The sequence below is a fragment of the Acomys minous genome, assembly GCF_964271855.1.
Source record: "Acomys minous genome assembly, chromosome: 11".
Lineage (NCBI taxonomy): Eukaryota > Metazoa > Chordata > Mammalia > Rodentia > Muridae > Acomys > Acomys minous.
In genome coordinates, this window is record NC_140492.1 from 53,918,603 (window position 1) to 53,940,292 (window position 21,690).

The 21,690-nt window shown below is 40.2% G+C and overlaps 1 protein-coding gene across 6 annotated transcripts in view; it reads right to left on the reverse strand.

Annotated features, from left to right (window-relative positions):
* Positions 1 to 21,690, reverse strand: part of GSK3B (glycogen synthase kinase 3 beta) — a 144,436-nt gene that overhangs the window by 30,955 nt on the left and 91,791 nt on the right. For 4 of the 6 annotated variants that reach the window (XR_014782878.1, XM_084800610.1, XM_084800607.1 and 1 more), the window contains exons 6-9: positions 19,208 to 19,314; positions 17,048 to 17,145; positions 9,316 to 9,411; positions 19 to 57 (exon numbers count right to left, since the gene is read on the reverse strand). Coding sequence is in view for 5 of the 6 variants with exons in the window: in XM_084800610.1 (XP_084656736.1) it covers positions 19 to 57; positions 9,316 to 9,411; positions 17,048 to 17,145; positions 19,208 to 19,314 (340 nt within the window). In the remaining variant the exon portion in view is untranslated. The remainder of the gene's footprint in view (positions 1 to 18; positions 58 to 9,315; positions 9,412 to 17,047; positions 17,146 to 19,207; positions 19,315 to 21,690) is intronic. The other 2 variants (XM_084800609.1, XM_084800608.1) reach the window with 1 other exon arrangement.

The window sequence follows — 21,690 nt, forward strand, 5'->3', positions numbered from 1 at the left end:
AAAAAAAAAAGTACATACCCGTACTCCTGGGGTGAAATGTCCTGTTCCTGACGAATCCTAAAGGTGATAATGCAGTGAAATAATCCAAACAGGGGAAGTCAATGCAAAAGAGAATAGTCCAGCAAGGAAAAATATAGCCAATGTTATAAGAAATCCATGGTGTAGGGGACATAGAAAATGTTTATACAGTTATAAACTTTAAGCATTCGTCTCCACAGTAGCAAGTCCAAATTTTAAAAATTATTTTACCACAAGTGTATACAAAAATTTTTTTTGATTTGTGCAATGGTGAGGCACAGTAAAGAAACAATTTTTTTTAGTATATTATGTTCCAATGCCAGTGTGTTTATTAAAAAAATACAAAATCAAAATAAGTTAAAATCAAAATGAAATCTAGAAGTAAAGTTCCCAAAGTAAAGTGGTCTTCCATGACCTGGACTCAGAGTCCACCGACATGGCTGGGAGGGGCACATTGGCCTGCTTTTAAAAATGTATGTTCCCAATATGCTAAAATTTCAGAATTATTTTGTCTCAGTTACACAGTATAAACATTTTTTTTTGCTAAATATTGGTCATGAGAAGTATTAAGTATATTTAATTTTTATTACTATAAATTTCAAAGCCAGATATGTTTAATTTGTGTGAGCTAAGAAGGAACCAGGCCACCGCGGATTATTCTCCTTTCTTGGATTGACTTCCCTGATAGGAGACGTTTATTTACTGACAGTCTCATTATGTTAGGATCTTCAGGAAACTGACATATCACCTCAGGAGTGCGGGTATAAACTCACTTTGTTCTATTGTGGGCTTTGCCCCCACATATCCTTGCACCCACGACTCAGGGAAAAATCAGTAAATATAGAACATTCTTTCCTTTTTGCAAAAACTTACTGAAAAAAATCCTTTATCTTTGAGCAGTACAAATTCAACACAGCTTCAACTGCAAATATGCCCAATTCACCCACCAAAAGCTAAACAAAAATTTATACAATAAACGAAACAACTAAGGGACAGTCACAGTTACAGGTGACATGCATAATAATGTACGCCAACACCTAGGCAAAACGGAGCCAAATATACAAAGGAGGCAGCAGGGTCTATTATGTCTAGGTATTGAGAACACAAAAATCGGCAGACCTCACCAGTAGCTGTGAACTCCCTTGACTAAGCCAAGAAAATATAACATTCTTTTAGGATAGTTTCCAGTGGGGGAATTAAATATTTTGCAAAAAAATAAATAATCCGCGGATTACTTTTAGTCTGCAGACTAATATTTAGTGCATGGGATTAAAATCCAGCCCATCAGAATAAAAAAAAGTGCTAAAACACAACCAGGTGGACAAAACCAGAAAATCACAGCCAAAGAACCAACAGCATAAAGTAAGATCCAACTGGGCCAACTAACAATTAGTGTGCAGACTAAACATGGCCAGCCAAGTACGCAGCAAGGCCACAGACACCCCTTCAAAAGCTAAAATGAAAAATAAGAAAACAAAACAAAATGAAACAAAGAAAAAAAAAAAGAAAAAGAAAAAAAAAGAGGAAAATGAAATTATAAAAAAAAGAGAATAATCAAATAAACCAAAACACTGACATGAACTTTGAGTGCTTCAAATGCTACCTCACCCATGCAGCAACATATTTTCTTAAATCGGAACAAATAGACACTTATCACAATTACTACTCTGGAGGGGGGTGCTATCATAAAATTAACTTTTCCCAAAAGTCTCTGCGGTTTTGAACAAATGCAAACAAATTCTTAAATGAAGAATTATTCACAATGAATCTGCATTTGGGTAACTCAGAAAACAGAGACTATTTCCCAGGCTTGGGCTATGAAACCCAACCTAAAGCCGAGTGCTCACCAATGTTGTGTATTATGCACCCAACAAAAGCAATATGAAGATGTCCACTGCGTTTGACTATAGATAGTGGAAATTAGTCTCGTAGAATACAGAACAAATTCTGTGTCTGCTCAAACAGCTATCCCTTTTAGTTTCCTTTATAAGCTTATGAAACGGACACAATTTATTGGTCATAGGCAAACTATAATTCCCCAGTTCTAAAAACTGGTAAACCATGAGCACTAAAGAGCAACTTCAATATTGGCTCTCAAGTAATCTCAAGTTTAATTAATTTGCAATTAGTAAACCTAAACATGAGATTAGAGCAAGGCAATATGGTGGCTCTGTTGAATAGTAACTTACGATAATTAACAACAACATCAACAACAACAACAACATCAGTGAAGAACCAACCAAGTAAGTGGCTTTCTAAGTAGATAATTTAATAATTAATTCACTATTTAAAACATCCTTTACTGGTGTTTTGCATGATCTCATACATTGATCTAGTGACACACTGAAATATAAGGTAATCCAATCTACTATCGTGGTGGTGTGAATAAAGTGGTTCCGTAGGCCTAAGGTAGTTGCCTGTGTTGAGGTGTAGGAGGTGTGGCCTTGTTGAAGTAGGCGTGGCTTTGTGGGAGGAAGTGTGTCACATGGGAGCAGGCTTTGTGGTCTCAGATACTCAAGCAAGGCCTAGTGGCTCAGTCTTTTCTGGCTGCCTGTGGGTTCAGATTAGAACTCTCCAGCACCATGTCTGCCTGCACACTGCCATGCTTCCTGCCATGACGATAATGGACTCAATTCTAAACTGTGAGCCAGCCTCAATTAAATGCTCTCCTGTGTAAGATTTGCTGTGGTCATGGTGTCCCTTCACAGCAGTAGAATACTAAGACAATTATAGACTATTTCCCTCTGAGAAGCTACTGAAGACCAACTTTCAAGAGTGTTCACAAGCCAAGAAAAATTGCTCTCTGAAATCACTATCTTACAGAATGGATCACAAACTGAGCGCAGCTCAGGCTTAATGAAGATATGCATTTTTCTAACTTTTGAGGGCTAGAAAAGTCAGATAAAGAAGGCTGAGAACAAGAAACACAAAAAAATCATTTTCTTAGTCATAAGAAAGCCAGCCCTGGCATTTAATGAATTTCAGCTGCCCTAATTAAAAGGCTTAATTTTCCTGAATTACATGACATGTAAAGAAACATTTACAGATAGCAAAATTACCCATACAATGCAATTCTTCCTCTCACATCTTCACTGATGAAACATCATTGCAGAACTACACATAGCCACTCTAAGTTTTCATGCTTTTGAAAAAGTTATCATGATCAAGCTAGCTTTCCTAAGCGTACACGAATATCTCCTTTCATCAACCTCTCCCATCTTACGATGTCTGCTTAGCATTTTCTTCTATACCATAGCCAATTGTGTGTCTGTCTGTCTTTTTCTTTTTTCACCTTTTAAAATTCATTTGTGTGTGTATGCTTGGAGGTTGGGGGACAACACACTTGACTCAGTTCTTTCCTTCTGCCACGTGGCTGCCAGGCTAGAGCCATCACCAGCTAAGCCACATCGTCGGTCTCACTTAAGCAAATCTTTTTTTTTTAAGACAGGATTTCTCTGTAGTCTTGACTGTCCTGGACTTGCGTTGTAGACCAGGCTGGCCTTGAACTCACAGAGATCCACCTGCCTCTGCTTCCCTGAGTGCTGGGATTACAGGCGGGCACTTAAGCAAATCTTAGCTGTGCTTCAACGGTCCTTGTCCTATGTCACTTTAGGGAGACTTCTACAGACTTCCCTGAAGCTCTGCCGTGTGACACCCAATGGAGATGTAAACAGCTTTGAACAATTACAACACACAATTTATACTACTTAATACTTGCTTTAACTAGGCTCTTCAAAAGCAAGGACTGCATATTTTACTTTGTATAACACTGGGGATAAAGAATACATAGCATTTAAAAGAACAATGATAAATTTAAAAAAAGATGCTTTCTCCAATCTATGCCCAATCCCATCCTTTGTTCCCCTTAAATGATTAAAAAGAAAATACTCCTTTCATATATGGATTAATCATTGTAGGTGTGCATGTACACATGCGAGCGTGTGCGTCTTCTGCCAGTTATCAAGCTTGGGGCCAACGCCCCTCCCCAAATAGGTAGAAAACAAGAAAAACTGACAGCAATGTTTGTTTTTGCTTTGTGGGCCTCTCTGAAGGTTTTTCAGCAATGTGCTAAGAGTTGAAATAGACAAATCTGACAAATTCTGAAAAACCATATTCAATGGTCATGGAAAAATATAAAGTTATCAAGAGTCTTTTAAAAACCACACACAATGAGGCTTTTTTTTGTTGTTTAGTTTTAAGCAAAGAGTATAACTTACTCAGTGTAAAATGATTCCTCTGATAGCTAAAAGGGTCTCAAACTCCATGTTCTGCTTCCTCTGTTAGCAAGATGGAACCGCAGCATTCACTTGCAGTGATGCACGGTCTAACAAGACAGGCATGGGACATCTGCTCTGGCTGAGTATTATTTTCTGGGAAGCTTATCTAATGACTGATGCTCCCACATAACCCATGTGCACACTTAACTGCTGATTATTTTAAACTACCATGCCACAAACTTGCGACAAATATTTTTGTACATTTATTTATTTGTTTGTTGTGTGCATGGCCACAGAGACCAAAGGACAACCTATGGTATTGGTTCTCTCCATGTGGTGAGTTCCTAGAATCAAACTCAGCCCATCCAGCTTTGGTGTCTTAACCTGCTAAGCCGTCTTTCTGGCTCTCAGTAAGCATTCTGTTATCATGTTATCCCAGTGAAACAGAAATTAAAACTGCTGTAATATATACAATATGGCTTAATGGATACTAAAGCAGGTACATGATGATGAATAATCATAGACTACATGAAAAATGAGAAAATTTCATGAGAGAAGGAAGATCTCTGAGATAGATTAATATTTACTTAGCAAAGAAGAAAAAGAAGAACACTGTATGTGGGCTGTGAAGAAGGGAAAGACACTAGCAAGAAGATGTAGAAGTAAGTGTGGCTTCTCCTGCATCAGTTAGGACAGTCTGATTAGATTAGAAAACTGAGCACGGCTGTATGTCCCTTTAAGGTGAGGTATAAGCTAGACAACAGCATCATATACAGCTAACTTACTAAGTAGTCTAATACAAGGACAAAAGATGGGGGCCCTTGGGATTCTGTTCTTCTTTCCACAAACCAGCTAAATAACGGATGACTTTCACTACTTTGTATAATTATACAGATGCAGGCATTACCTTATCTGACCTCAGGATTATTTGCTACCGGGACAAAAGAGAGTATCTGAGAGTAATTTAAACAAAAGCTACCAGCTACACAATAATGGGAGCGGGGCACACCCAAGACATCTACAGAGTGGTAAGAGCAGGCATCCCAATCTACCTTAATTACACACTGGACTTTAAATTCATTGCCTAACTATATGTATTAACAAGATGGAGGAAGTAGAATAAATAACCTGGAAAGGAAACAGTTCTAGAAACTAGATCCCTCAGGGAATCTTGGGGGCAGGTAGGAAAAGCTCAAGAACAGTAAGACCTGGATGGTCTGCATCCCAGATAGCGCTGGCGCTGAGAAGGATGGAATAAACATAGTGAAAATCATAGTGAGTCGGGCGGTGTCACCACCCTTGCCATGCATTCCATGGCCAACTTTGCTAAAGGATACGAGGAGTATGGGCAGTAGGAAGGGTAATGGGGTACAATGAGGAGGACGGACTGGACCTACTAATATGAGGAGCTGAGATGAGTAAGGAGGTAGGAGGTTGTTTATAGGTCTGTACTGCCGCAATGGCCTAAACCAAGGCCAGGAAATGAGGCAGAGGTGAGAGAGAAGGCAGAAGTATCCTGGAAGTAGAGTGTTTTCCATTTATCCAGGACTGAAATGAGACAATCCTTTATAATCATTTTAGCTCTATTTTGAAAAGAACTTGAAGAAAAGACGAGGCAGATAATCACTATTATAAAACAGAGACATTGAAGCAGCAATAGTATTTAAACTCGACGTCCTTTCTAATGATCCACCGGGTCAGCCATGCCGCCATGGACTAAAGGCAGGATTTAAGTTTGTTCTCTTTTCCAACTAAACCTCTGTATTGGAGTCTCAGTTGTATCTCTTCTTTTAGCTTTCCGTCTGAATTTCTTCTTTGACATATTCAGCACACACCAAAACATAAGCCTCCACTTCTTTTCCACTTAAACCATTTAGTGCTTTACCAACGATTTAGGCTGCACTAGCTATTCTATAATTTTTCAGATATGTTTGATTTTATGTATGTGGGTTTCCCCTGCATATATGCATGTCTATCACACGTGTGTCTAGTGCCTGCAGAGTTCAGAAGAGGAAATTGGGTTTCTCGGAAATTCTGGGAACTGAGCCCCCAGTCCTCTGTAGGAACAACAAAGGGCTCTTAAGGGCTGAACCAACTGCTCCAGCCCCCAACTGGCTACTACGTAACAATCAAGGGCAACGTGTAATGTAGCATGCTGGCAATTCTGTTTTGCCTCTATCTCTCCGGTACATCCATATCCTCTGTTTTTGAGGAAGACAGTTTTCTCCTTAATCTTTCTGTCTGCCTCTTTGAGTATACACATTACTCACCGTGCAGAATAGCACGTTTGGAAAAAATGGTTTGTTTTTAGAAACGTGGCGGACTTAAATAGTTGTCCATGACGTGGATTTCAGAGAGGATTTACTGAGGATTACCCTGCAGCCAAGAAGCCAGGGCTCCCACTCTGGCGCGGTTAGGAAAGAAGGCTGAGTGGATTCTAAAGGAAGACCGCAGAGGAACACAGGCATTCTTGTTTCTCTGTCTTTCCAGAGCCAGAGGACAGGGTGTTTGTTCTTAGCGAGTGTTAGATACGCTTTTTACTGAAGCTACTGGCTGTTGTGTGCAGACTGCACATCTCAGGTTGCTGTAAATACCACAGTGGGAGAAGACAAGAAGAGGACTACCCCTAGGAATCCAAGTTCTACGTTTTATTTCTGAAAATCTTTCTTTAAAAAAATTCAATACAAGCATATTCTGACCATTTATTATCCAATTGGAGCCGTGTACTTATACTATGTACTATACAAGTTTCTGTGTATTAAAGAGACATCAATACAAATTTATTTATTATGAAATACATCTGCATGAAGGGAATGCCAAATTGTCAAAGGACACTATATAAATGAGGGGTTCATGGCAGTTTTAATATAAAAGGTGAGAGAATTGAATAATTATTCTATAGATAGCATAGAAATAAAGGCAGAGTGCCCAAGCTTAGGATAAAGAGCTACAGCTCTTTCTGTTGGCCACATTTTATAATTACTATTCTTCACATTTTATTCTGGACAATATCTCCATTGCAGAGAGAAAATTGGGGGTGGGGTTAAAGGATATGACACGTGTCAATGTAGGTGGCAGTACTGATTGTTAAACAAGATTCTGCTGTTTACACTGCAGCACTGTATTTGTCAGCTCAACCATGTGTCAGCATGAATACCTCCCCTTCTTCCTGGATAGAAATGATTACTTAAAATATGAAAACATTCACAGGCAGAACAAAAACTACCACAAAGTTACGTTCTTCCTATACCCATCTACACCTTTGGAATATATCACTGCATTTAATACCCAGAATTATCTACTATTTCTGCTTAGCTGGGATTACAGCATACTATACATCACTCACGATAGACGGTGTAACGATTCTGGTAGACTCAATTAACAGCCTTTAAATCCAAACAGGTCACTGAGGATCCTCTGGGTTTAGAGCCACATCAAAGATCCCAGGTATTGCTTTACTTGGCTCTAAAATGAGCCTTAAATACAAAGGTCCTAGACCACTTTACTGAAGGCCAGTGCTCAGCGTGAATTTTAAAGTGAAGGGGACTTGGTCTCCTGGACGAATAATCTATGTCTGCCACTAAAATATTACTGATGTCTTTGTTTAAATAGGAAAGAAATGATGAGTGTTAAGTAGTTCCTGCAGAGAGGTTATGCGAATGTTAAAGGAAGTCCCTGGAATCACCATGTAATTAGGAGGGTAACAGAACAGAAGACAAAGGGAGGCACTGTGGTGGTTTGAATAGGAATAGTCCCCAAAGACTGAATGCCTGGCCACAGGGAGCAGCAGCAGCAGGAGGTGTGGCCTTGCTGGAGGAAGTGTATGCTGTAGGAGTGAGCTTTGAGGTCTCCAATGCTCAAGCCTGGCTCAGCGCTCACAGTTCTTTTCCTGCTGCCTGCAGATCAAGATGTAGAACTCTCAACTACCTCTCTGGCACCGTGTCTGCCTGTGCGCTGCCACGCTTCCCACCATGATGACAGTGAACTAAACCTCTGCACTGTCAGCCGGCCCCAGTGGAATGTTCTCGCTTATAAGAGTTGCTGTTGCTGTGGTCGTGGTGCCTCTTCACAGCAGTAAAGCCCTAAGACAGGCAGGCAGGCAGGATGACAGGGAGGATGAACTATTTCATCTACAGCCTTAAATTACTTCACTGCTTAACCTAAACGTTTTATACAGCCAACTAAATGAACTTGTCAATGTATGCAACAAGTTATGTAGACAATTTAAAATAGAGTCTTGTTTGAAATACGAATTTCAAAGCTGACTGTTTCTACCCCAGTGTCTGTCTGAATGATGCATGGCGCATGAGTATGACTGAAAGATCCAGCATTAGACACACAGTCTTGTGCACACAAGAACAAGTGTTAGTTTAACACCAGACTGTCCCAGCTGCTTGTCAAGTTTGGGTTACTGGATTCCTAGCTCTCACTAGAGTTTCTGAATCCATAAAATGAGGAAGCTACAAATGAACTCCATCTTAAATACTAACACATTCTTTTTTTTTCTTTTCTTTTCTTTATACACTTAACCCTCATAATACAACCCGAGGTGGATTAACTCCTGGTTAGGCTTTTCCAATGGCAAGCAACATCTTATAAACATGATAAATTACTTTCAAAATATTTATCTATCAAGATTATACCAGCTTTAAAAGTACTGCCTCTGAAGTACCAATAGGACAGCAAACAAGAAAACACACATCTATGAGAAGGTATACGTTTTGATAGTTTAAAAGAATAAAGAAAAATGTAAAGGTATCTTATTTGTGATAATATTGACCTGTATATCTCTACTTAAACCAATAAATTAAGTTTAGAACTTTAGGATTTAAAAACCCTGCCTCATTATTTTAATGTCATGGGTACTTTTTTCTTACTTGCAAATCAGGGCTGGAGACTGTCTGTAGGCCATCATCAGGAACAAAGCACACCATATAAAGCACTGAGCTACTTCACAGAACGCTGTGCATTTGTAAGTGACATAAGGTAGCTGTAACAGTTTAGCTTAAATACAATGAAAACCCCAAGACTTAATTAACTATTAGTTGATGTACTTTCTCAAAAAGTCATTCTCACTCACCTTTGTCCAAGGATGTGCCTTAATTTGAGGGAATTTGAATTCTGTATAATTCGGGTTCATTTCTCTGATTTGCTCCCTTGTTGGTGTTCCGAGGACCTACACAAAGAAAAAAAAATACTATCAATTCTTTCTTTCTTTCTATCTTTCTTTCTTTCTATCTATCTATCTATCTATCTATCTACACACACACACACACACACACACACACACACACACACACACACACCAGAAATAAAATAAAAATTTGAGTCATAAAAATTTGCTTACTAGAAAATATTCCAGGGTCTGTCATACTAGTTAAGAACACAGCCACCTATAAGTCTAGTCCCAGGAGATCCTACACTACGATCTAGCCTCTGAGGGCACCAAGCACTCCCGTGCTGCACAAACACACATGCATGCAAAACGTCCACGCATGTAAAATAATAAATAATTTAAAAACATTAGTCATCAGAGAAATGAAAATCAAAACGACTCTGAGGTTCCATCTTGCACCCATCAGAATGGCTAAGATCAACAACTCAAGTGACAGCACATGCTGGAGAGGACGTGGAGAAAGGGGAACACTTCTTCATTGTTAGTGGGAGAGCAAATTTGTACAATGACTTTGGAAATCCATCTGGCACTTTCTCAGAAAACTGGGAATAGGGCTTCCTCAAGATCCAGCTATTCCACTCCTTGGAGTACACTCAGGAGATGCTCCACCATACAATAAGGACATATATTCAACAATGTTCATAGCAGCCTTATTTGTAATAGCCAGAACTCAGAAACAACCTAAATATCCCTCAGTTGAAGAATGGATAAAGAAATTGTGGTACATTTACACTCAGCTACTAAAAACAAGGAAATCCTGAAATTTACAGGGAAATGGATAGAACTAGAAATGATCATCCTGAGTGAGTTAACCCAGACACAGAAAAACTCACATGGTATATACTCACTTATAATAGGACACTAGCCTAAAAGGGATGTCCCATGAAAGTCTTCACTTACCAGGAGATAGGGATAGATGTGGGACTTCCTATTGGGACTCTAGGTAAGGGGAATATAGGAGAATGGGGAAATAGAAGGATCCAGAGGGTTCTAGAAACCCACAAGAAGAACATCATGACGGGTGGATCTGGAGTCAGGGGGGTCTGCTCAACCTACTGTACCAACCAAGGACAATACATGCAGTGAATATTGAACCTCTATTCAGATCTAGCCAAATGGACAGGAGATCCTCCACAGTTGCATGGAGAGTGGGGACTGACTCTGACATGAACTCTGGGGCCCCATATTTGACCACTTCCCTTTGGTGGAGAGGCCTGGTAGCACTCAGAGAAAGGATAAGCAGGCCACCAAGATGAGACTTGATAGTCTATGACCATATGGTGGGGGAGGAGGTCCCCTTCTGTCACAGACCTAAGGGAGGGGAATAGGGTGAAAGAGGGAGGGAGAAAGGAACAGGAGGATACAAGTGAGGGGATAACAATTGAGATGTAATCTAAATTAATTAATTTAAATAAATAAGTAGAAACATTCAAGTAATCCCTTGGCTTCCTTTTCCATTGTATTGCAGCACTGGTCTTAGCCACAGGAAGTGGAAAAAGTAACATTCAAGTTAGCAAGGCCCAACAATGCTGTAGTCTGGCATCTGTTGGCAAATTTCAAACAGGTCCATGCCCAAAGTGAGACTCTAGGTTTGAATCATAAATATACAACAACAAGAAAAAAAGGTAAAAATTCAGGGTCACGTCAGACAGATTCTACCTAGAGAAACAATCCACTGCAATGGTCACATCTGAATAACACTGTAAGACCCAGACTCCATCTGTTCTGTTACAAATGCCAATTAGGAGAAGCTGTGTCAAGGACTTTTTTATGACTTCACTCAATCAGTGAATATTCAGAATGTCACTACATAAAAGAATCTACACGATGATCTAGAGAAGACATAAAGAACAAGAGAACTCAGATAGCTATTTATTAAAATATAAATAAATACAATAGAAGGCAAAACAGATTTGGTACTTCTTTGCCTCTAGACCTTTACTAGGCACTAGATACAAGAAAGGCTGCAGGAGATAGGCCTACCTCAGGGAGAAGCAACACACTCACACACACATACACACACACACACACACACACACACACACACACACACGACTTCACATATTACTCATCTTCATTATCGTAGAGCTCAGTATGAAGTAAGTTTGTTTACGAGATAGGCCCCCACTAGATAGGCCAGGCTAGCCTAGAACTCAAGAGATCCACCCAACTGTGAGTATTGGGCTTACAGTCATGTATCACTATGACCAGCTGAAACAAGTTTATTGAAATAAACACTACTTACAATTTAATGGCAGTTTCACAGGAGAGTAATATAATATTAAATATTTAATTTGTGCTAACAACAACAAATAATCAGGGGTAGTTCTATAAACATTAAGAACAAAAGGAAGATCATCATCTTCCCCTTCTTCCTCTTTTTTTTTAAAGTACACTTTTTTCTTTAAGATTATTTATTTTATGTATATGAGTGCTCTATCTGCATATACACATGTAGGCCAGAAGAGGGCTTCTGATCACAATATAGATAGTTGTGAGCCACCATGTGGATGCTGAGAATTCAACTTAGGATCTCTGGAAGAGCAGCCAGTGCTCTAAACAGCTGAGCCATCTCTCCAACCCCTCTTCCTTTTTTTGTGTGTGAAAGATTTACTTATTATTATGTATACAGTGCTCTGCCTGCTTGTACCCATGCAGGCCAGAAGAGGGCATCAGATCACATTATAGATGGTTATGTGGTTGTTGGGAATTGAACCCAGGACTTCTGGAAGAACAGTCAGTGCTCTTAACCACTGAGCCATCTCTCCAGCCCCTGTAGCCTTCCTGGCCTGGAACTCATTGATATCTGTCTTCCCCTCCCTTCTGAGTGCTGGATTAAAAGTATACAGCACCATGCCCAGGCCACATTGCTCAGTTTTTGATTGGTTTATATTCTCGAGACACTGTTAAAACTTTCATAACTTCATTGACTTTTTAAAATAGATTTTTCTTCAAAAGATACTTTTAATAGAATATGAAGTCTAAGACTGAGAAAAGATTGTAAGACACATTCTTCAACATATCTAGACTATATTAGGAACTGTAACGATTGAGAACATACTGGAGAGACATTTGTACTAACGTGTTTATTGCTTTACAACAGCCAAGGTATGGGATCGATCTATGTGCACATCGGTGGGTGAATGGACACAGGAAAATGTGTTATGAGTATTATTTTACCATAAGACAAATGAACTTGTCATTAGAGACAATATAAATGGACCTAGAGGACGTTATAATAAACTAAGTCATCCACAGAAAAACAAGTATCACACGTTCTATTTATTCGGTTTTTGTATCTATCTGTAGGAGTCTCCTTAAGGTCAGAGCATGTACTTCATAACAGTGGAACAAAGCCTAGTCAGCAGTAATGAGATGAGGTTCCTTAGTTACAGCTGCTGGTTGGAATCTCACTGCTGTATTTTACCTTTAGAACATGTACTTATGACCTTTAAGAAGCTTTCATTACTAACTTGCAGGCTGTCATTAAAAAATCCTATCATTTTCACAATCAATTAGGCACATAAAGAAACTCCTCAGCACACTTTAAAGCTGCCCACCCTTGACTGCACTAAGGCTACTTGAGGGGGAGAAGACGTCCGCACATCACAAAGTGCTCTAGATGTCATTTCTCTTGCTAAACACCGACCCACTCATTTTTCTACTCTTCTGGTTAGTTTTTTAATCTTAAGAACAAAGCTAATTCTAGGCATTTGTTATTGTTGCTGTTGCTGATTTTGATAAACCAGTTAAGATGAAACAACAGGGAATTTAAAAAAAATTAATGCATATTTCTATTCTAGGTTGGATGTAACAATACATGCCTTTAATCCCAGCACTTGGAAAGTGGAGGTCAAGGATGGCCTGGTCTACATACAAGACCTTGGCCAGCTGGACCTACAAAGAAACTGTGTTTCTAGACTCAGTCATGAAGAGCTGGCTACAGAAGTCAACAAACTTTGGACAAGTAGGTAAGAGATCTTCTGACCTACCGGCTAGTGTGGGCTGGTTTGTTTGTTTCCTAGGAAGAGTGGGAGTAAACAGTCTAGGCATGTGGGCCACTGCTACCGCTCACGCCCAGCTCTCTGCTGCTGCACAAGAGCATTTAGAAGCAAAGCTTACATAACATGGGTGCCGGCTGTACTCAGGCCTGGGTCCCAGCCGGCTGACCACTGATCTGTTCCTAACACTCCTAGGCATGAAAATGGAGGTCCAGATTGAGTATCTTTTCAGAGATAAAAACTAGCTAGAGAGAGAGGTAAAGTTAAAGCTTTCCTGAGGAATTCAGGGTTTAGGGGATGATTTCAAAGAATCTAGTTATAAGGCTTAGTAGGAAAGAAAACAATCTGGTTTCTAATTTCAATGGTTATAAAAATGCTTAGGTTATTAAATCACAAAGGAGACTCAGAGACAAAGCCAGCTGGGAAGAGCTCCCACCCAGTGGTGGGTATTAGGCATATCATTTACAAGACAGCTAGAGGTCAGGACCCAAGTGATCTCAAATACAGTATGAAACACAGGAACTGAACTGACACAAACATTTAAAAAAGAGAAAGAGGAGCTGAGGAGTACCTCAGTTGTCTTCTGCAAGGTAAGCATAAACACCTGAATTGGATCTCTGACACACACACACTGCTCCCTCTCTCCTCTCCTCTCTCCCTCTCCCCCCTTCTCTCTCTCTCTCTCTCTCTCTCTCACACACACACACACACACTACTTATTTCTGGATTTCTTAAAAACTGAGTCTCTCCACAACTTAAGCTAGTCGTAAAAGTTTCATGCACTTTACTCTAGGTATGGCATCCCACTGTCCTAGTTAGCTTTAATTGCCAACTTGACACAGCATCAAGTCACCTGAGAAGGCAGTCTTAACTGAGGAACTGCCTGGATGAGCCTGGCTTGTAGTGTGTCTATGGAGTATTATACTGACTGTTAATTGGTGCAGGAGGGCCCAGCCCACCACGGCTGGTACCATTCCCTGGGCAGGTGGTCCTGGGCTGTGTAAGAAAGCTAGTTAAGGGTGGATGTGCCAGTGAGTCACCAAGCAGCTTTCTTCCATCTTTCTGCTGTACCTCCTTGACTGTGAGTGAGTATCCTGAGCGCTGCATGATGACATGGCAAGCAGGCTTGTCACCACACTCCTGTCCTGACTTTGCTCAATGATGGAATGTGACCTAGGAGTTTAAGTCAAATGCATTCTTTTCCCCTAAGGAGGTTTTGGTCAGAGTGTTTGTTTGTTTGTTTTGTTGTTTCTTAGTCACAGCAACAGAAAGGAGACTCAAAGAGGAAGTAAAGATAAAAAAATTATCATTCAAAGGAAGTAGAATCATTCTTCTATTGTAAGAGAGTTTATGACCTGCAAATCTATGTAAAAAGTACCTTTCCATTTTGTCCATCATCCTGCAGCATCATAAAGATGGGTAGAAAGATTCAAAGAATCATGAATCTGTCTGCTACATCCCTTTGGGATGTTTGCTCATCCCTTACAGAAAATCCTTTCACCTGGATTTGGTCCTATCCACATTTCTTACAGTAATTTTTTTTTTTACCTGCTAGTTAATAATTGACTCCCATATGGAAAACATCAAAACAGAAACTGAACTGATATCTTCAAATAAATAAATAAATAAACACCAAAGAAAACATCCATAAAAGACTGAGAAAGGTGCTTCTTCCAGAGGCTTCAAGAATTTTTTTTCTTATTTTTTGAGATTATAACTATGCCATTTCCCCCACCCTCTCCTCTCTCCAACACTCCCATGCACACACCCCCTTTCAAATTCATGGCCTCTTTTTCTTTAATTGTTGTTACATACATGCCCACATATACACTGCTCAATCTGCATAATGTTACTTGTATGTACTATTTTCAGGGCTGACCATTTGGACTAGATAGCAAAGTAAGTGTGCGCTTGCCCATTTCTCCCACTCTCAGCACTCCTTAGCTGCCTGTAGCTCTTCAGTTAGGGTTGAGGCCTTGAGCTTCCCTCCACGGCCGTGGCTGAGATGACCTGAACTAGGACTACACCAAGAGACATGCCAGGAGGTCCTAGTTGCTTTTTTATGGCTCAACAGCAGAGGGCACCAAACTTCAACAATGGAGCTGCACATGCTGCAAGTTTTGTTTAAAGCTACTGTAGAGTGACACTGCGTATTAAAAATGTTTCTCCTCTGCTTAAAAACCTGCAGTGGCTTCCTAGAATCCAGTGCATGCCTACTGTCCACAGCCCTAGATTGTTCTTTCCTGGTACACTCATTCACAGCCACAAACCCTAACAAAACAAACACACAGCAGGCCTGACTTCAGGTAGATAGCTAAGCATTACCATGTTGAAGATTCAGTTCAACGGTTACTTTCCTATGATAGCATCACCCCAACAGAAATCCAGATTTTGCAAAATGCTCAGCTGAGGTAACAAGGCTCCCCTCTATTGCCCACTGCTGTTTCCTCCCAACCTACCTTTGAGCTCCTTCATTCTACATGCTGGGTGCAAATCCAAAACAAAATCCTTCACTAACTCAATACATGTAGTTAAAGGGGTGTGTCCACTGAAACAGTTTTTAAAAGGATAAGTGGTGTGTTGGCTAGCTTTATGTCAACTTGACACCAGCTAGTATCACTTGGCAAGAGGGACTCTCAATTCAGAAAACACATCCATAAGACAAGCTGTAGGGAAGTCTATCATACATTTTCCACGATTGATGGCTGGTATGGGAGGGCCCAGCCCACTGTGGGTGGTGCTACCACTAGGCTGGTGGTCGTGGGTGCTGTAAGAAAGCAGGATGACCAAGCCACGAGGAGCAAGCCAGTAAGTTGCATCCCTCCATGGCCTGGGCATCAGTTCCTGCCTCTAGGATCCTGCTTGAGTCCTGCCCTGACTTCCCTCAATGATGGAGTGTGACCTGAGAGCTGTAAGGTGAAATAAACCACACCATCTTCCATTTACTCACTGATGAACGCAGGGTGGGTTCCTATCTTGGTCACAGCAAACGATGCTGCAATGAACACGGGAATGTACTGCTTCCACACACTCAAGTATTTGGGATATATACTCGTAGGAGAGGGGCTTGACCATAATGTAATTCAACTGTTCATCTTCTAAGCAACCTCCAAATGTCTTCTCCATCCTGTCTGTACTAATTCACATTTCCATCAATTGTATAAACATTCTCTTCTCTCTTTTAATAACTGAACACTATAGTTCTTCATAATACCGCAAGTCAGGGTTTCTTTCATGGTTTTCTTGTATACATCATATACATGTATTTTTAAAAAATGAAAATTGTCTCACGAATACTGAATACTGAACAGTATTTTGCACTTTAAAAAACCCTTCTACAAAATTGCTTTGTGTCTTAGCAATTCATAGCATAGGCTGACTGCTTTTCCAGAGGATCCAGGTTTGATTCCCAGAATCCATGTGGCAGTTCACAATGACCTGCAACCCCAATTCCAAGATCCAAGGGATCCAACATCCTCCACTACCCTCTGAATCATTTTCCCAACCTCCTTTCCCATAGTTTAAACCTGGTATTTTGTTTTGTTGTGGTTTTTTTCTTTGTTTGTTTTTTGGTGGTGTGTGTATGTGTGTAAGTGTAACATTTCTGGTTCAAAAGCGTAATTCAACCATCTCACCTTGATTATTTCCACCAACTGATCCACACCACTGTCCCCAGGAAATATTGGTTGTCCTAGCAACAACTCAGCCAATACACAGCCTGCAGACCATACATCTGAAGAAAACAATAAAAGAAAGGCTTATAACACTATAATTTGAGGTGAAACATATATTTTATTTTGATTGCATAGTACTGCTTATATCCAAATATGACAATAATTTAGTTAAATTCAATGATAGTTTCATTCTAAATATTGTTAATTTTTTCAAAAAGTTAGTCATATACTTGAACCCTTTTTATTTTTTGAAGTATTTTTATAAGCCTTCACCTTTTACAAATCTATTTTGTGTGTGAGAGAAAAAGAGTTAGAGACAGAGACACAGAGACAGACTCACTATGTAGCCTGGGTTGACAGGAATTTACAAGAGATCTGCTTGCTTCTGTTTCCTGTGTACTGGGACTAAAGGTGTGTACAGCACCGCCTACCTCTTATAAATCTTACACAGCTTTAAGAAGCAAGATCATGCCAGGCATGGTGGCGCATGCCTTTAATCCCAGCACTTGGGAGGCAGAGGCAGGAGGATCTCTGTGCGTTCGAGGCCAGGACAGCCAAGGTTACACAGAGAAACTGTCTCAAAAACCAAAACCAAAAACAAAACCAAAAACAAAAAAAAAAAAAAAAAGAGGAAGAAGAGGAAGAGAAGACGATGATGATGGCGGCTAGAGATATGGTTCATTCATTAAGAGTACTTGCTGCTTTTGCAGAGAACTAGTCTGATTCCCAGAACACACATGATGGCTTACAACCACCTATAACTATTCCAGTTCTAAGAGATTCGACATCATCTTCTGACTTAAGTGTGCATGCATACATGCAGACAAAACAAAACAAATTTTTAAAAATTAAAAAGCAAGCATCTTAGATTCAAAAACAGGTCAAATCCATGTTTTCTATAATGTGTCAGGAGATTTAGCTGTGACTATTTTAGAAGAACCAAACTGTCTGTATTTTCGGTGACCCTGGCACAACTCAACCCAGTACCTTGTGTATAGATATACACAGTATGGCTAACTCAGAAGAAACACTCAAATAAAACATTAATAAAGTACAACAGCCAATGGCATTGCCAAGTGCTCTGGAGACAGCTGAGTTAATAAAATACTAAATGTCACCTTCACCCTATAGTCTTTTACACAGGCATGAGGCCCTGAGTTTGATGCTCAGCCTCAAGTGACAGCATCAGGACGAGGATGTGCCTGCGGCACCAACACTAGAGAGATGAGGACAAGGATGCTCTCTCAGACTCACTGGTCAACCAGTCTAGCCAAATCAGTGGGGTCCAGGGTTAGTGAGAGACCCTATCTCAAAAAATACAGTGGAGCGTGATAGAGGAAGACACCTGATGGTCAAGGTCAGCTCCCCAACCACACACAATTAATAATTACGAAATAAAACAACTGTGTCTCCTACCAAAACCTAGCCTAAGCTTGCTGTGTTTTGCTCTTGAGACCCAGGCGGCCATGGTCTCTGTGCTGACACAGCAACTGCACTAGAGCAAGTGAGAGGACAAGGTCAACGAAGAGTTCAACTGTCTCCATCCCTCTATCACTAGACATCTCCTGTGAAACTTAAACAAAACCAGCGGGTTTAGATCAACAACTGATCAACTAAGATGACCAAAAATTAAGTGATGCATCATCGGAGCAGTTCAAAATAATACTACTGTCCCATCAAGCACAGTATTACACTTTAAAAGTAACATTATTAATTAACACACTTTCTAACTAGGGATTAGGTCAGAAGTAAGTATTTCAGGAGAACTAGGGAACTAATACAGAACCCACAAGATAGTTCAGCAGATAAAAATCCTTTCAGTGCAAGCCTGAGGACTTGAGTGTGAACCACAGAACCTAAGTGGGGGTGGAGGAGGTGACAGTCTCCGCAGAGTTGCCCTCTGACCTCCACATGCATGCTACTCCACATGTCTTCCCTGCACCCATCTCTGCCTCAGACATTTTTAAAAAGAGCTTACTAAAAAAGTTATCGTATTTACACTTTATTGAAATTCTAGGGTCAATACAACTGCATTAAGCAACTACAAACAAAATATACTTTTATAATTTTAATACTGAAAACAGCCATGCCCTTTCCATGTTGGAGAAGTGCAGTACTTACCTATACTGGACGTGTAATCAGTGGCTCCAAAGATCAACTCTGGTGCCCTATAGTACCGAGAACAGATATATGAAACATTGGGCTCTCCTCGGACCAGCTGCTTTGCACTGATGAAAAAATAAAAATAAAAAGCAATCTTTAAATCTATACCTTAAAGAAATGAATACTCTTACATGCACACACCACGTTTTAAACCACGTAAGACTACAATAATGCAACATACTTGTCACACTTGTAACTGTTTCCAACAAAAGAAATATACAACTTCATCAAATTGACATGAAAAAATAGTGATTTTTAAAGTGAGCATTTCTCAAGAATTACCTAAGGAACAAAGAGATTTAAATATAACAAAAGGATACATATGTGAAATTTCTTCTGGTTGCCTAGTTCCTAAATTCTACTTCTGAAATATAATAATGATTTGACAGGCAAGATGGTGTCCACCTTTAATCTTAGCACTCTGGAGGCAGAGGCAGGTGAGTCTCTGTGAGATAGAAGCCAGCCTGCTTTGCAGTGAGGGCTCTGGGTCTGTCAGGGCTACACAGATTCTGGGACAGTCAGGGCTACATAGAGAGACCCTATCTCAAAAATCAAACAAACTAGGCACATTTTTAATGGATAAAACAGATTCTTAAAATAGAAATTTCACAATAAGTCAAAATTATATAACTGAAAGCTTTTACAGCCTGTGCACTCCACCCTCTCATTACCAATGAAGCTAACGTTTTGTTTTGCAGGAGAGAAGTTTTGACTCTCTTGTGGAAATTGGTCCTTAGACACCACATCTAGCCCTTTCAGCTACTAGGCAGGTAAAAATTATTAAGAGGCGAATAGGACTGTCTTGTTAAGTTTCTGCCACCCTAGTACCTAAGGGCATGAAGTGTCTCCAAAGTCCTACCTCTGGGTTGTTAATAATGAGCTATTTTCACACCCGTGAAAGCTCCCTTTCAAACATCTTAGAGCAAAGCTACTTCAAATCCCGAGAGTCCCAGGGCTAACGTGCTCTACCACAGTGCCGAGAGCAGAGGCTCTGCTGCACTCCGTGCCTCCCACAGCACTTGGCAGTGACTCCCCACAGTAACAAGCCCATCGGACTTCATGCATGAGATAAGCAGGAGAGCTTCATTTCAACCATCACATAAAAGCTTTAGGTGCATGTATTCAGCAGAGCCACTGCCTCCAACTGCAGCTGCAGCGTGAGACCTGGAACAGGATTTGTAATTAGAAATTGCAAAACAGAACTGGTTTGAAAGAGCATGCAGAGTGACACTAAGATGACTGTACTGACAGTACCTCCCTACACCTGTGGAAAATAATCTGATGTTACACTCACCATCTAACCTGCGGCGTGGTAGAGAAAGGAATGTATTTAAAGAGGTAGGAATACAGATCCAGCAGGTACGAGTCAGTATGTGATCTGTGGTGTTAAACCGAAAAAGAAGAATTTCTAGCAAGGAAGAAGAAACATTAGGCTGGAGAGAATCCAAGTTAGAAAGGGGGATGTCTCAGGACCAAAGGAGAGGTCAGCGCGTGGCGAGAGCAGAATGGAGGAGGAGTGTAATGATCGTCCTGTGGAGGATTCAGGCGTGACTGCTTGCTGGGAAGCTTACAGCCACTGGCCACAGAAGGAGAAAGCTTTTACTACTAAGTAACAGTATATGACCAACAAATCAGTTATAGAAATCAAACTTGTTAGAATCTGCAAAAAAAAAAAGGAGAAAGAATACAAGAGTAAATAGAAGAAAATTACTGCTTCTTGGTGTTTTAACTCATTCCTGAATCGGGGTTTAAGTGTGAAGTTAAATGAATATACATAAATGCATAATAACTTGAAATTGTATTTGCAGTGAAAACGGAGCATATATTACATAAACTCAAGCAATACTGAAGATCAATGAGGATGCAAGTACATAATAATCCCAAAATGTCACATCCCAGATAAGCATGTGTAAGATGCTACATAGCAATTCAGAAATAAGCCAAGTTTATGCATGCATTTGTTGTACACAAATAGTCACACCAGTGTTTTTAAAACAAAAGTGTGCCATGCATATAGTATTGACTTGGCAGCACTGTCTTCACACAGGGTCTCACTGTATCATATGGCTTAGGTCAGCCTCAAAGTAAACATCTCCCACATCTTAGTCTATTGAGCCCTTGGATTATCAGGTGTCACCACAGCCACCAAGCTGCAATGTTAGCACCCTGGCACTTCTGTGGAGATCAAGGAACAACTTGCAGGACCAAGTTAGTCTCAGGGATTAAAAAAAAAAAAAGCCGCCAGCCTGGCTAGCACGTGCCTGCCCTGGCTCCTGGCTCCTCTCCCTGACTGCCTCCTAGACATGCTTCCCTTCCATTCAGCGGCTCTCTCAGTCTCTCCCGCAGCGGCATGAGTAACACTGATTGTACGTATCATAATTTATTCGGGCATTTTATTGCTACTAGGTATTTATAAGCAATGCTATATCAAATAATTTCTA